Source organism: Callorhinchus milii, unplaced genomic scaffold (genome assembly GCF_018977255.1).
Source record: "Callorhinchus milii isolate IMCB2004 unplaced genomic scaffold, IMCB_Cmil_1.0 Scaffold8, whole genome shotgun sequence".
In the NCBI taxonomy this organism is placed as follows: Eukaryota; Metazoa; Chordata; class Chondrichthyes; order Chimaeriformes; family Callorhinchidae; genus Callorhinchus; species Callorhinchus milii.
In genome coordinates, this window is record NW_024704749.1 from 345,203 (window position 1) to 362,276 (window position 17,074).

General features: G+C 45.1%; 1 protein-coding gene across 1 annotated transcript in view; it reads right to left on the reverse strand.

Moving 5' to 3' along the window:
* Window positions 1-5,435: 5,435 nt before the first annotated feature.
* LOC103190031 (solute carrier family 2, facilitated glucose transporter member 11) overlaps window positions 5,436-17,074 on the reverse strand; it is a 30,949-nt gene continuing 19,310 nt past the window's right edge. The window contains exons 7-12 of the mRNA XM_007910636.2: window positions 14,107-14,294; window positions 11,725-11,835; window positions 11,253-11,354; window positions 9,336-9,411; window positions 8,400-8,527; window positions 5,436-6,648 (exon numbers count right to left, since the gene is read on the reverse strand). Of these exons, the coding sequence (XP_007908827.1) occupies window positions 6,424-6,648; window positions 8,400-8,527; window positions 9,336-9,411; window positions 11,253-11,354; window positions 11,725-11,835; window positions 14,107-14,294 (830 nt within the window). The 3' untranslated portion in view covers window positions 5,436-6,423. The remainder of the gene's footprint in view (window positions 6,649-8,399; window positions 8,528-9,335; window positions 9,412-11,252; window positions 11,355-11,724; window positions 11,836-14,106; window positions 14,295-17,074) is intronic.

Genomic DNA, 17,074 nt, shown 5'->3' on the forward strand with positions numbered 1-17,074 from the left:
AGAAAGAAGGTGAGTTTGAAAGAGAATGTGAGGGAAAGAAAGAAAGAAAGAAAAAGAAAGAAAGAAAGAAAGAAAGAAAGAAAGAAAGAAAGAAAGAAAGAAAGAAAGAAAGAAAGAAAGAAAGAAAGAAAGAAAGAAAGAAAGAAAGAAAGAAAGAAAGAAAGAAAGGAGGGAGGGAGCAGAGAGAGTGATGAGAAAGAGAGAGGGGGAGTTGAGAGTGATTGATGTAATAAGACTCAATCCAAGTCACAGGGTTGATTGTAACTTCTTTATTGTGTCTTTCCAAACTCTCAATAAAACACCTTTGTACATCACACACTCTTTGTCCCTCTCCCAATGTCCTTTTATACGCCCCTCATTGGCTGCTCGTCATTTGTCCAAATAATCCTGATTGAGTATTCAACAATTGAGAGCGTGAGAGAGAGAGAGAGTGTGAGAGGGGGAGTGAGAGTTTGTGTGAGTGAGGAGGGCGAGAGAGAATATTACACAATATCTCTGCTTGAACACATACATGCAATACATGTTACATGGAGCAACACGTTTGTCAACGCCAGGTTGTTCCTCAGGGTATGGCAAGTTAAATTGACAAAGAGCAGTGCGCACTTAATAATGTTCTTAACATCATTTGGGAGATTCTGTTTTCAGAGAATGACATTTAGCATAAAATCAGCCCTGGAGCTATTCCAGAAAAAAAATAGCACAAATACTGGAAGGAATACCAGATGTAATAAATTACATATATGACATATTAATATTCGAAAGGGCAAGAGCTGAATACAAACAATGTCTAGAAAAAAAATTAAAAAGTGCTTAAATGAAACTGCAAAGTTAAATGGAGAAAATTTAAAAATGGGAGTGACAGAGGTCAAATATAGAGGCAATATAATTACACATAAAGGGTTAAAAATAGATCCAAAGAAGGTTGAAACAAAGATGTGAGACACCTCAGGGCAGGAGAAGCGTTAAAAGACTAATAGGAATGGTAAACTGGTTATCCCATCTTATACCAAATGTGACCAGGAATATCGGACCAATAAGGGAATTGGTAAAGGCAGATAGGGAATTTATATGAGAAAAAAGCACAGCAGCCGGTGAGGGAGCAGACACATCCATTCGGCTGTTACAAAAGCCCGTTTTAAAATTTTAAGGTATAAATGCACCAGTAAAGATATCAGTTGATACAAACAAATCAGGAAGAGCAGGGAATTTTTGCATTTTTTTTCTTAGCATTTTTCAGGGGGGAAGGGGGGTGGCGGGGGTGGGGAGGTTTGCTATAAAAATGTCGAGTGAAATAAAATTTCAAGTAGTTTTAATCTAAATGATGAGTAAAATTACACTTTCTGCAGAATTACACGTCATTTTTTGCATTTTTTGTGCTTTTTCTCGTATTTTTTTCTCATTTTTTTACTGAGAAAAAAATACACAAGAAAAAGCAAAAACAATAACTAATTAGCAGCACAGTTATGTAATGTTCAATCGACCTTTAAATTGCCTTCAAGTCGGGGAACAATGCAAACCATGAAGGGTCTGCTGCAATGTAATGAGGAATGTTACAGTGAGGAATGGTGCAGTGTAATGAGGAATGGTGCAGTGTAACAAAAATAATAATCATCCTTGCAATTAATATAACATACTGTGCAGTGCTTTAAAGGAGGATGTCCTTAAGGATATTATGTTCAGTGTAGTGACTGTATACTTGTTCTCCTGATTTGCAAGTAAATGCTATCAACTGAACCATATTTTAGCCTGTGAAGCACTTTGAAACGTCTCGATGACATGAAAAGGTGCTACATCAAATGCCACGATTATTATTGTTACTATTTATTATAAGGATCATTAAGATTTTTATGTTCTTCTCCTGGCCAATTCTGTTAAGCGGTGATTTTCTGATCTTTTAGTTGGTAGCATCCTCTTGCATTTGATATAGTTCTTTTCAAATTAGGAGAGTATCTCAAAGCACTTCACAGGATTTATTCTCAAGCATTGTGTATTCTAAAGACTGTGTATTTTGTTGGCAAACACTACAGCCTATTGCACAGAATATTGTCCCCAAAACAGCCATGGACTGAATGACCAATTTTATCTGCATAATTGTTGGCAGCAGCAGAAATTCCTTCTCTTTTCAAATAGTGCCATGGGATCTTTACATCCACCTGAACAAATGTTTCAGTTTAACATCTTATCCGAAGGACAGCCCCAATGCAGCACTGTGGGACTATCAGCCACTTGAGTTCCATACCCCACGACTTTCTGACTCAGGGGCAAAGGTGTTACCAACTGAGCCAGGCTGACATTGTCCGTGGAATCATATTTGAAGGAAAAAGGTAACAATTTGACAGAGATAATGAAAATTAGTATAACATTCACAATAACACAAAATAATTAGAAAAACATCAAACAAATTTGAATAAAATAAATATTTAATACATTTAATATACATAGCCGAAATTACTATTGGACAACCGTCTGCATTCTTATAGGTCCCTTAATAAAATTGGTTGTTCATTTTTTTTGTCAACTGGGTGTCTATCATGTAAAAATCTATCACCATGCTTAAGAGTATCCAATAAGATACAGTTCCATGCGTGCCACATGGAAATTCCCGTGACTCTCCGTGCAGGGACACACTTTGTTGACCTAATCCAGCATTGGGTCTAAATTGGCAAGAGTCAAGGCTTGGGGGCCGGAGTGTGCATTTGAGTACTGCTGCAGTACTCGAGAAGGATGAGATCAAATGAGTACCAAATAAAAGTAAAACTTGCCATTGAAAGCACCATAGCAAGCTGTATCCCCAGTTTGTTGCCTCCAAGTCCTGCCGATGAGTCTGTCATCAGCAATGCCCTGGACTATTGCCAACCTGCTTGGCTGAGGAGCTGGAATACCAAGATTGCAAAAGAAGGCTGGCTCGATCCTGACAATCTATTAACATTACCATACACATCATCTTGGAGCCAATTCAGCTCCAATGAGGCTCGACCTCCCTCGCAGGAGAACATGTTCCAGTATCTAAAATTACAATTGTGTCCTTACAATTTTATTTTAAAATTTAAGTTGAAAGAATTGGGCATTTTTTAAGGAATTGTCACTGTGGGGAGTGAACTCAAAGGGGCACTTTTATCCACATCCAGAAACATTACAAACAGATTTCTGCAGATGAAGCAATATTTCATATATGTTCCAGACCTTAGAATGATTAAAATAATTGGTTCCTCTATCCTGACCAGGTTGCCCCACTGTCTCCATGTCTGCGGGCTGACTATATGCCCCCACTTCTATTTCCTGCCCCTTCACGACTCTCACTCGGCTTTATTCCCCTACTGCTCTCCTCACCTCTCTCTCCTGGACCTCCCACACCTTCCCACTGCCCCAGCCTGGGCACGTCCCAAAGCAGCCGCCCCAACTGCCCCATCTCTCACCTTCTCCGTAAGGCCAGCCTCCCCCATCCCGTCTCCAACAGTTAAACCCCCCCTTCCCTCATCCACAACCTTCCCAGCTCTCCTCCCTACTTATACTCAACAGTCGTTTCCCCCCACAATCTACAACCGCCAACCCTACACCCTCCCCCGCCAGTTCCCCTATTTGCATTCCTCTCCAAAATGTCCGCTCCCTCTCAAACAAAGCTGTCACAATCCAATCCACGACCTCATCCTGGATGAGCACATCGATATTCTTGACCCCACCCTGCTCATCGAAGCTTCCCATCTGGCTACAACTTCTTCCTCACCCCAACCAAAGTGGTGGTGGGTGGTTCTTATCTCCCAAACCTCTCTTGATTTATCTCCCTGTTCCTCTGGCTCCTTCCCCTCCTTTGAGCACCTCACCCTGTACCATCCCTACCTTCTTTCGTTCAAAATCTTCCTCACCTACTGCTCCCACAAATTCCTGGCTCTTTCCTTTCGGACATCTTCTCCCTCCTCTCATCCCTCTGTGTCTCCAATGAACTCCTGCTTCAACCTTCACCTAAACTCCTCCTGCCCCATCCTCCATGATTTTGCTGCCCACCTCTCCTCCCTAAACCTCACCCTCCACATACACTCCCCCACCCACAACAATGGCCACCCCTTCAACTACGTTGTTACCCATCTGCTCGAGCGCAGATGGCGGAAAACTGTAGGCTCGAGCATCTCCACAGCTACTGCCGTTCTTTGAATCGTGCAAAAATGGCCTTCTACTCCAACATCATCTTGGAGGCTAAACACAACCCAAAAATCCTTTTTTCCACCACCCACTACCTTCTCCGTGCCCCCCCTCAGGCCTCCTCAATCTTCACATCAAATGCCAAGTGCGAGGAGGTCATGGACTTTTCATCTAAAATACATAACATCCACCAGGCAGCCTCATCCACCTGCCTCTTGTCACCCACCACCACCCCATCTCTGTCCCCCTCACCTTCCCCATCATCTGCTCCTAGCACCACCCCCATCCTACATTCCTTCCTCCCCATCTCTCCCTCCTTCCTCTCACCCACCATCACCTCCATCAAACCCACCATCTGCTGCTCCACCCCCTCCCCACCAACTTGCTGGTCACCCAGCTCCCCCTCCTCTGCCCACTACTGGCTGATGTCATCAACCAGTCCCTTTCCTCTGGATCAGTCCCTGCCCCCCTCAAAACGGCTGTCATCACCCCTCTCCTCAAACCCCCCCCCCCGGATCCCTCAAACCCCAGCCACTATCGCCCCATTTCTAACCTGCCCTTCCTCGCAAAAGTTCTAGAACGCGTTGTTGCCAACCAACTCCGCGCACACTTCTCCTCCCACTCCCTCTTCGAACCCCTCCAGTCCGGTTTCCGCCCACAGTACAGAGACTGCTCTTGTGAAAGTCACAATCGACATCCTCTCTATCTGTGACCAGGGCTCCCTCTGCCTCCTTGTCCTCCTGGACCTCTCCGCCGCGTTCGACACAGTCGATCCGACCATCCTCCTCCACCGCCTTTCCTCCGTCATCCACCTCAGTGGGACCTCACTCACCTGGTTCGAGTCCTACTTCACAAACCGCCAGCAGTACATCTGCACAAACGGCTTCTCCTCCCGCTCTCACCCGGTCACCTGTGGGGTACCCCAAGGATCTATCCTTGGCCCCCTCCTCTTTCTGATCTACATGTTCCCTCGGGATGTCATCCGCAGACATGGGGTACACTTCCTCTGCCCCCTGCTGGCTGACAGTCAACCAGTCCATCTTTGCATCTTTGCATAATAATAATAATAATCAAGGTAATGGCGATTTCATTGGCAGTCGCCAAGTGGTCACTATTTAGATGGTGATGGTGTTGAATCTGTAGCGAGTCCTCTCATGATTAGTCACTTTGACGAGTGTTGTCAACCAGTCCATTGCTCTATTCAAAGAGCCAGCACAAACTCGATGGATCGAATGGCCTCTTTTTGTGCTGTACTATTCTATGATTCTATGATCTCCACAGGTTCCGTCGCACTCCCCCTCAAAACTGCTGTCATCACTTCCCTCCCCAACAAACCTACCCTCGATCCCTCGAAGCTTGCTAACTACCAGCCCATTTCCAACTTGCCTTTCCTTGCTAAAGTTCTGGAATGTGTTGTTGCAAATCAACTTTGCTCACACCTCTCCGTCCACTCCCTACTCGAGCCCCTCCAGTCTGAGTCCACCCTGTCCACAGCGCTCGTCAAAGTGACTAATCACGAGAGGACTCGCTACAGATTCGACACCACCACCATCTAAATAGTGACCACTTGACGACTACTATTTAAATCGCCGTTACCTTGATTATAATTATTATTATTATTATTATTATTATGCAAAAGCAATTTACTGGCGGGGAATTTTGAAACTACTCCTGGGGAATTCCTCAGACCTGGTGGGCCACTGTCTATGTTAAAAATGACCTGCTAAAGAGTGTCTTCGTTGATGATTGCTAATCCAGGCATATAATCGCTCATTGAGCATTGACCATGACAATAATCAGAATGCCTCACAGTGAAAGAACCAGCCTAGATCTGGGTCATATAATGATAGCAAATCAATGGTCAGACTACTTTCAGATACGGCAAGGCGGCAATATAAGAAGGTATTGGTTCATGGTTGCAAAGGGCAATTTCAGGATGACAGGAAATAATTCTTTAACTGCAGTGTAATTAATGATTTGGAACAGATTATTACCAAGAAAGGTGATTGAGGCCAGTTCATTTGAGTAATTTAAGGAACAGCTTAATGCTATAATGGGATGCCAGCATTATTCTGGAAGGATATGATCAATTGAGCCAAAGGGACTTCTTCATTCTAACCTCGTTTGTAATCTTGTATGTCTGGCGAGTGCCCAGACTCTGGTCACATGATCAAGTTGCAGTGTGAGAAAAGATCCGTCTGATTGTTGGAAGATGAACTGCCCGGGAATGGGATGGGTGCTGTCGTGAGGCCTCATTCTTTGGGCATTTTCCTGCAGAATTCCACATCACAGTTTGGTGGCTATAATGAAAATTTCAGGATTGTTTTGTTTGAATTTAACACCATCAAGCAAAGTGACAGGTCCTGCTCTCCTTTGGTTTAGTTTCTGAAATTCTGCAGTTATTTCAAGGATTGATTTCCCTTTGGTTTCTGGCAGGATAATGAACACATACACCGCGATGACAAGGCAGTCTCCCAGGAATATCAGGAAACAGAATGGGCCCAGTCCCTCCTATGAGACAGAGAGTATATTATTAGCCAAGTTACAAAGATTTACAAAGAATGTACAGCTCAGAAATAGGGCACTTGGCCGAACTAAACACAACAATGTTTATTCTCCACGAATCTTCACCTTCCTTACTTCCCCCAATTCCCTTTTCCCTCATGTGAAGGTCTAACTTCCTGTTAAATGCATCTATACTATGTGATTCAACTACTGCTTCAGGCAGCGAGCTCCACAATCTCACCACCCTATGCGTGAAGTGTTACCTCCTCAATTCTCTTTCAGATTCCCCTAGTCACTGTCTTATACTTGTTACACTGTCCTGAACTAATGGGAGCAGCCTATTTATGCAACATATTGAATTTCTATTTAATTTTAAACACCTCTATAAGACACTCCGAAATGTGTAAAAAAGGCTAACTTATCAATTCTATACTAATAGCAGTAACCTGCCAGCCCTGTAATCATTTTAGTAAGCTTTCCATTGCTGCTGCTACATCCTTCTTATAAGCCTGGTGACCCGAATTGGACACAGTACTCCAAATATGGTCTCACCAAGGTTTTATACAAATTACAATACAATACTATACATTTTTACGTTTATGTAGTACCTTTAACCTTTCAATGGGTAAATGTCCCAGAAGTTAAAGAAATAATGTGTAGTGTTCAAAGACAGGTTACAAAAGTTACATTTGATTTAGCGTTCTATCACATCATTACATCTCAAAGCACCTCACAGAATGTTTCTGTGAGGTATAGTGACTGTATTTGTAGATAAACATAGTAGTCAATTTGTAAACAGCAATGTCCCAGTTACAGCCATGAAGTGATGGACCACTTTTTTTGTCTGGGGGATTGTTGGCCAAAGCATCAGGAGAAACTCCTTCCAAATAGTGCCAGGACATCTTTAACACCCACTTGGTCAGGCAGACAGAATCTCAGTTTAAAGACTTATCCATCTCCAATTGTATATTGGAGTGGGGGACTCCACTGTGTGGATATTGTACAGGACTCGACACAGTGGTTAGAGCACTCGACTCGCAAGCAGAGAACTGGGTTCGATACCCACTAGGGCAAAATGTTAGGCAAGATTCCTTACTCCACACGCCTCTGTTTACCAGCAGTAACTAGGAACCCGGAAGTTAGTTGATTGGCAGGCCGCTTTTCTAGAGGTAATAATAATTCCTTCAAAAAAAATAATAAATTGATCACTTCAAACCACGACAGTTTGTGGGACACTGCTGTGCGCAATTGGCTGCTGTGTTTCGCCCACAAAATACACAGTCAAATCACTCTGCAGTATATCCTGTGAAGCGCTTTGAGACATCTCAAAGACATGATAAGGCACTATATAAAATGCAAGAAATGTTCTTATTATTATCACAACACTTCTCCAGCATCGCTGTATCAGTCCCCTAGTCTATAAGCTCAATGTCGCAAAATGGGGCGAGAACCTTCTCACTCAGAGGCAAGAGTGCGACCAACTGAGCCAGGTCAAGCCCATTTCTAATCCTTTCAGGATACCAACCCTATCTTTGAGGTAAATACAGTGTCCTAATCATTTCCACTTATCAATTTTATATTCCGCTTATTATTCATACCCCATATCCCTCCAATTTTCTTTGACTCCTTTCCACAGTGCACTAAGCTCATCCAATTGCCCTGTTTCCCAGATATTGAAAGCAATTCACACAAACCCACGTTTCTGACTGACCATGTTACTTCTTTATGATGTTTCTATAATTTACAAATTTACTTACGACAATGAATGGGAAAACCATTCCCATGACAAAGAGGCCCAGCCAGTGGAAAGTGCCATTTATCGCGTATGCAACTGGACGACAGGACTGAGTGAAGATTTCAAACGGTATAATGGCAGTAACACCAGCTAGAAAAAGAATAAGACATTATTTATTTTACTCCAGACTTCCCAGATAGATTTAATAATTGCAATCAATAGAATTAAAGTAACAGATTTAGACTCTATTGATGGAATCAGATATCTGTTTTGCCAGATAGTTAACATAATATGGTAATCTGCTGTGTGTATGAATGTCAGTCACTTAACAAATAGCTGTTAAGAGAAAGATGTCCTTTGTGCTTCAGGTAATTCCAATTCCAGAAGCAGTCAAATGCTCAGTATTTTAAAGTTTTCTTTAGTTTGGTTGACCAACCTTTCCCAACACCAGTGTTGTAAGTGTTACACAGCCCAAAGTCATGACATGACCTGTTTGGTTCCAGTCTGCACTATAGGTTAACCCTGGAGTATCTGGTAACAAGTGAAGAGACATTGGATTCAACCCTGGAATATGTAGGGACTATCATCCTTGGGACGGAGGAGTCTCCTTAGAACTGAACTGGCTCCAAGGTGATACGTCTGGCAATGGAATGTTGGATTTAGGGAAAAGATGGAATGGATGATGGCAGGAAGGTGGGGGCAGATTGTGTAAGCAAATTTAACAGAGAATTGGATAGCTATATAGCAACTAATTCAGTCAAGGGGATTGAAAATTAAATAATGTATGAAATTTGTTTCACATTAGGACGTGACAGATGTCTCCATATCTTTTCCAATTCTGTCCATTTCCTATTTTCCTATTATTTGGGTTAAAAGATTTTGGAGAATGGGAAAATAACACAAAACCGAAAGCAAAGATACGAATCACATAACAATGAATTACTGTAATCCAACACACCAGGGCCCATTCCATAGCTGAAGATATAAGCAAAGATGAGGAATATGCTGCAGTACGGCATCCAGGTAAAGCGAGCCTGAGTGAGGGCAAATTCACAATCAGCCAACACAAGTACAAGCCTGAGGTACAGGCACCGAGACACGCCAATACCGTCAGGGTGTCATCAACACGCCAACATAGCCAGCTAACCCACCCCCCCCCCCACACACACACACACACACACACACACACACAACTCCCCCCCCACCCCACCCGCACACACACACACACACACACACACAACTCCCCCCCACCCCACCCGCACACACACACACAACTCCCCCCCCCCACACACACACACACACAACTCCCCCCCCACCCCACCCGCACACACACAACTCCCCCCCCACCCCCACCCCACACACACACACACAACTCCCCCACACACACACACACACACACACACACAACTCCCCCCCCACCCCACCCGCACACACACACACACACACACACACACACACAACTCCCCCCCCACCCCACCCCACACACACACAACTCCCCCCACCCCACCCGCACACACACACAACTCCCCCCCCACCCCACCCGCACACACACACACACAACTCCCCCCACACACACACAACTCCCCCCACACACACACACACACACACAACTCCCACCTCCCCCCCCCACACACACACACACACACAACTCCCCCCCCCACACACACACACAACTCCCCCCCCCCCCCCCCACACACACACACAACTCCCCACCCCCCCACACACACACAACTCCCCCCCACACACACAACTCCCCCACACACACACAACTCCCCCCCACACACAAAACTCCCCCCACACACACACACAACTCCCCCCCCCCCCCCCCCCCCCCCCCCCACACACACATCCCGTGAATATTAAAACTGAACAGGGAATAACAGGCTGTGTATTTTTAATTAGAAACCTTTTATAATGTAAGACACCTGAGCTTTTCTTTTTCAAAAATTCCAATTAAAATGTTGTGTATAATTCACTCCCAGTGCCGCATTATTTATATATAAACCATCCTAACCTACAATTAGATTCCAGCTTGTAACCTACCAAATATCTGTTATTCTATATAATAATAATAATCTTTGCATTTGACACAGCACCTTGTTACATCTTCGAGACGTCTCAAAGCGCTTCACAGAATATAGTGTAAAGTGAATTGACTGTATATTTGTGGGCGAAACACTGCAGCCAATTGTGCACAGAAATGTCCCACAAACAGTCGTGGTTTGAAGTGACCAATTTATTATTATTTTTTTGAGGGAAAAAAACCAATAATAAATTGTTCACTTCAATCTATTAATCAGATTTTGAACTCTTAGCCCATTGCCCTCTCCCTCACCAGGTTCTGTCAGCTCAACCTGCTCCCCATCCCCCAGCAAATCAAGTTCAAAATCTTCATTCTCACCTTTATTCCATGACATATCGGACCTCACCCTCCCTCTGTGACCTGCCACTCCCTTCACTCAGTGATCACTGCCCTGGCTCTGCCTATCATTTTAGCCCCTTTCTCTGGACCTCTATCCTGGTGTCCTTCTGACCTGCTCCCTCTCTCTCACCCTATTCAAGGCCCATCTCAAAATGCATCTCTTTGATTGCACTTTCAGTCATATTTCCCCTCCCCACTCCTTCAGGTTCCACCCCGAGCTCAGGTGCCCAGCCAGCAGTGTTAAGTGCTTTAATGTGAAAGGGGCTCTATTAATGAAAATTGGAATTGTTTGGATTGCCTTCCCTGTGTAGTGTGTACCATATTTAGTGCAAACCATGGCTGCTTGCAGAGTCTTACTTGCAAATGTCTGCAAATTGTCTACTTCACTTGACATTAATCAGCTTTGGTTGTTTGGTATAATAAAGCAAATTAAAAATGGAAAGTGTTCTTTACCTGCAGAGGGAGAGTGACACACAAGAGGGTTGCCCACACGGTCATCATTCCGTATCCTTTCCAAAGTAATGCTTTCCTGCCATCTCGTTCTATAAAGAATCCCTGTTCAGTTAAAAACACAAGCGATTTTCTCATTAATCAAGCATACCTACATACCTGCAGATTTTGCGTTGTCAGGTGGGCCTTCAGTCACTCTGCCCCACCCTCTGGAACTCTATCCCGCAGTCCCTCTACCTCGCCCCTTCCCTTGCCTCCTTCAAGACCCATCTCAAAACCCTCCGCTTCGACCGTGCCTTCGGTCACCCTCCTTTCCCCCCTGCCCTCCACCCTCCCTGATTCCGACTCCCAGCTTGGGTCCAAAACACTGATGGTCCAGTGCCTTGGGAAGCACTCCCAATGTGACAGGCGCTATACACGTAATTTTGTTGTTGTTGCTACGCCATAGGCCTCCAGGTTGCTTCCATGTACTTACACATGTGAGTGAGGTGAAAAGGAGTGTTCCACCTGCTCCAAGTACCACATATGGGATTGAATATGATGGAATTCCCGCTTCTTGGAAAACCTCAGAGGCATAGAAATAAATCTGACAAAAAATAAATAATAATAATAATCCTTGCATTTGATATAGCGCTTTCCACATCTTCTGGACGTCTCAAAGCGCTTCACAGAATATACTGTAAAGTGAATTGACTGGGATAAAATGGAACAGAAATCTTATCTTATTTCAATAGAATAGAAATAGTTCACATTCACTGTAATCTTTACTCTTTCTCTCTACTTACCAATCTTACTGCACCAAGATATTTATGTAGACAGACAAACATGAGATTGATTTCAAATGTGAAGTGAAGTTACACATGATAGAAACTGTGAGCATTTCATTATTTGGGAAAATATCTTTGCTGGATAGGTTAATCCTTGTTTTAAGCATCAAGAGCATTTCTATAAAAAAGCACTTTCAACTGCATTAGATTAGTAACATTCAAATTCAGGCCAAGTTGTCTTCAATGCTATCAACAACAATTTACATTTACATAGCACCCCTCACGCAGGGCAGCGTCCCAGAGCGCTTGACAGTGGCGGAGCACAATGCCGACCTGAGGAGAGGAGGAGGTGACTGTAGGCACGGTTGAAGAGGAAGGTCTTCAGGCGTGATTGGAAGGAAGGGACCAGGTGGAGGGCTAGAGGAAGAGCGTTCCAGAGTTTGGGGAGGAGTGGCTGAAAGCGTGGCCATCAATGGTGGAATGGAGGGCATGAGGGAAATGAAGGAGGCCGGAGCCAGTCGAGCAGTGAGGTAGGGAGGTTCCAGGGCATGAAGGGATTTGAAAATGAGTAATAATTATATAATGAATATAATTAATTATTCCTATTTAAATCTGATTTGAATCCAAACTGAAAACTTCAGTCCCTGCCTCTGTCAAAGTATTTGCAATGGGATACATTTTCCATCAAAATTGGCCCGAATGCAGGAGAAAGGGAATTTGTAAATGATCTGTTTTATATTCCTGTAACTTTCAAAGCTGAATGAGCAACTAGTGACTGTCCTCCAGGGGAGGGGGGCTAGAGTTGGTAAGAGGGGTCTGAACTAGCTCTAAAGTGTCATGCTTGGCAACAGAATGTTGGAATCGATCAACCCTCTTGTGAGAGTCTTGGTAGACTCTTTCCGGAGCCTAGAGAATCTGCAGTATTTTAGAGCACTGCTGATGATAAAAAAGCTAGCTGGCTCATGCGCAGGACTTTGAGGGGCAGTCCAGTCACTGGGAGCAGACATTTTTCCTCCTCAGCTCCTATAAGCTGAAAACCTATGGGTTGTCCTAGCTGAACAAGCAGCAAGATACTGCTGTCAATGACAAACTATATGGCTTTAGCTGGTTAAACTCCAGCAATACTTCAATCCACAATCTGAGGTCCCCAGGTGTTAACTCTTGCCAACCTGAACCTGGAATTAAGTAAGCAAGGTCCATCTCTGGAGAGACAAATTGCACATTCCATTCCTGAAATAGGGCCATTTCCTATGTGTAGGTAGATGGTCTACCTATGTGTAACTCTCAGTCTCACTATCTCACACCGCAGGCCGCCGAAATCCTCATACACGCATTCATTACATCCAGGCTTGACTATGCAAACTCATTGCTTGTCGGCCTCCCCAACTCCTCCCTACACAGGCTGCAGATCATCCAGAACACTGCAGCCCGCTCCCCTGCACCAGGCTCTGTGACCCTATCACCCCCATCCTCGCCCGACTCCACCGGCTTCCCATCACACAGAGGATACAGTTCAAGATCCTGGTCCTCACCTTCAAAGCCCTCCATGGCCTTGCGCTCCCTACCTCTGTGACCTTCTAACCCCCAACAATCCTGCCCGCTCCCTCCGCTCAGCGGGCTCTGTCCTGCTTCATGTCCCCCGTCTCGCTTGCCCCACCAATGGCGGGCGGGCCTTCTGCCACTCTGCCCCCATCCACTGGAACTCTATCCCACAGTCCCTCTGCCTCGCCCCCTCCCTCGCCACCTTCAAGATCCATCTCAAGACCCTCCTCTTTGATCGTGCCTTCGATCACCCTCTTTCCCCCCTGCTCTCCACCCTTCCCGACCCCAACCCCAGGAACACTGACTGTCCAGCACCTTGGAATGTCCTCCCAACGTGAAAGACGCTATACACATGTAATTTTGTTGTTGTTGGTTTAAATACTCTTGAGCATGGTGATAAGTTTGCACATGTGTCAGATACCCGACCGACTAAAACAATTCAATGCTGAGCTTGACTGATCTACAGAATTAGTGAAATACAGAGGTGTACAGATACTGCAGACAGTCCTGGCTGAGTTCTTGTCTGATCTTTACACAATGATACTTACAGCATTGATACCACACAGCTGCATTGCAACAGTGACCATGACATTTGTGATGAGTTGCCACCGAATTGACCTGTCTCTGAACATCTCCCGGGCTGTTCTAGCACCTTCTCCCTTTATTACCGCTTGCTCTGCCTCCATGTCCGCAATCTCCTCACTGAAGTCACCTTTCCCCCAGAGCCTTTGTAATGCTGTTTAAAGGAAACACAGTGAAGCCGGTGACTGGGGAGACAATAGGCAAAATAATTCAGATGCTGGAAATAATAATAATAATCCTTACATTTCATAGCGCCTTATCACGTCTTTGAGACGTCTCAAAGCGCTTCACACTGTAAAGTGAATTGACTGTATATTTTGTGGGCGAAACGTGGCAACCAATTGTGCACAGTTAGCCAGTCAGCAGCACGAGAGCGAGGGGGGGCAAGGGGCGAGGGGTGGGGCGAGGGGCGGGGTGAGGGGTGAGGGGCGGGGCGAGGGGCAGGGTGAGGGGTGAGGGGCAGGATGAGGGGTGGGGCGAGGGGTAGGCAAGGGGTAAGCGAGGGACGAGGGGTAGGGCGAGGGGCAAGGGGTAGGGCGAGGGGCAGGGCGAGGGGTAGGGTGAGGGGTAGGGCGAGGGTAGGGCGAGGGGCGAGGCGAGGGGTAGGGTGAGGGGCGAGGAGTAGGACGAGGGCAAGGGGTAGAGCGAGGGGCGAGGAGCGGGGCGAGGGGAGCAGCAGGAGCAGAGGATAAAAACAGTGAGAAAATTAAAAAGTGACGTCAGAGCAACGTCAGTATCAACACCAACTACAGACTGACAGTAACTACTATCAACACATCACACACCACAAACTTAACTTGATCGACTTACCTTTATTGGATCAACTTGATTAAATTAAAACTTAATTCACTTAACCTAATTAACTTAATTTAATTAACTTAAGTTAACTAACTGACTAACTCAAGTTGGAAGAGGTGACAATGCCGAGGCAGGTGTTATGTGAGGAGTGTGCCATGTGGGAGCTGACGGAGGGCAGTCTGACCCCGGGCGACCACATCTGCAGAAGATGTCTGCAACTGAGGCAGCTCCAGCTCAGAGTGTCAGAGTGGCGGAGCTGGAGTCCGAGGTGCAGACACTGCGGAGTATCAGAGACAGTGAGTGCTTCCTGGATAGCGACATCCTGGAGCCAGTCACTCCCCTGAGGGAATATATGGTCAACATTGGTTATGGTCAGAATAGGTCAATGGACAGTCAGGAGGTCGGGGGGACAACGGGAAGAGTGGTAGTAAATCCGGCATTAACCTTGAACAACAGATATGAGATCCTTGGAACTTGTATCGACAAGGAAGCCGGTGAGGGGGTAGGAAAAACTACCTCTAACACTGGGGCAAAAGAGCGGATGGTTGTCGTCATTGGGGACGAGACTATTAGACAGACAGACACAATCATCTGCAACACCAACCAGAAGACCCGAAGGCTTTGCTGCCTCCCTGGGGCCAGGGTGAAGGATGTCTCGGCAGGGCTAGAGGGTAATTTAAAATATGAAGGCAAGGATCCGTTGGTGGTACTTCACATAGGTACCAATGACATCGATAGAGTTGGCCAAGATGACTTGAGAAGGGAACTTGAAGAGCTGGGGTCCAAATTGAAGTCAAGATCATCGAAGGTGGTGATATCGGGATAACTGCCTGTACCGTACGACAATTGGTACAGGAACAAATAAATTAACGACTTGAACGCTTGGCTAAAAGAATGGTGCGGAACTCAGGGGTTTCTTTTTATGGGCCATTGGCACGAATATTGGCGGAAAAGAGAGCTCTTTTGGAGAAATGGGCTACATTTAAATCGTGCTGGGACAAATGTCCGAGCTAAACAAATTAACAGGGAAATAAATACGAATTTAAACTAGTAAAGGGGAGGAATATATAGGTAAGAGAAACCATAAATTAGCATCAGAAAAAGTAAAGATGACAGTGCAGAATAGCAGGCAGATAATAGGAATATGTTAACGAGGGGTAAGAAGCTTTGGCAAACAGATAAGGAATCAGAGAGTAGAGGAAATTGTAGGAAATTACAAATGTTATATCTGAATGCGCGAAGCATTCGGAATAAAACTGATGATTTAAAAGCACAGATAGACATATATGGGTACGATCGAGTGGCCATCACTGAAACATGGTTACAAGGAGATCGAGGGTGGGAGTTAAATACTCCAGGGTTCTCAGTTTACAGGAAAGACAGGCACTGTGGGAAACGAGGTGGGGGGGGGGGTGGGACGGGACACCCCTGTTAATTAGGGATGAAATAAAAGCAGTGGAGAGGAAGGATCTGAAATCCGATGACCAGGAGGTCGAGACAATATGGGTGGAAATAAAAAATAATAAAGGGCAGAAAATATTAATGGGAGTGGTTTATAGACCCCCAGACAGCGATCACAATATAACACAGGGTATCCATCAAGAAATCAGTGGAGCATGTAGGAAAGGTAAAGCGATAATAGTGGGTGATTTCAAAGGAGTATGAGGGTAAGTTCGCTGGGAACACTAAGTCTGATTGTAAAAGCTTTTACAAATTTTACAAATATATTAAGAGGAATAGGCTGTGAGGGTAAATGTAGGTCCACTTCAGTCAGAGACGGGAGAAGTTGTAATGGGGGATAAGGACACGGCAGAGGCCCTAAATGGGTACTTTGCATCTGTCTTCACCGTAGAAGACACAACCAGTCTACCAACAATAGAGATGCACCAAAGGGATGAGGACAGGGAGCAACTTAGGGAAATTTTCATTAGTAGAGAATTGGTGCTCGGGAAACTGTTAGCACTAAAAAGTGACAAATCCCCTGGTCCGGATGGTCTGCATCCCAGGGTTTTAAAAGAGGAGCTTATGAGATAGTGGAGGCCTTGTGTCTGATCTTCCAAAATTCCTTGGATTCTGGAACAGTCCCCATGGATTGGAAGATCGCAAATGTCACACCACTATTTAAAAAAGGTGGAA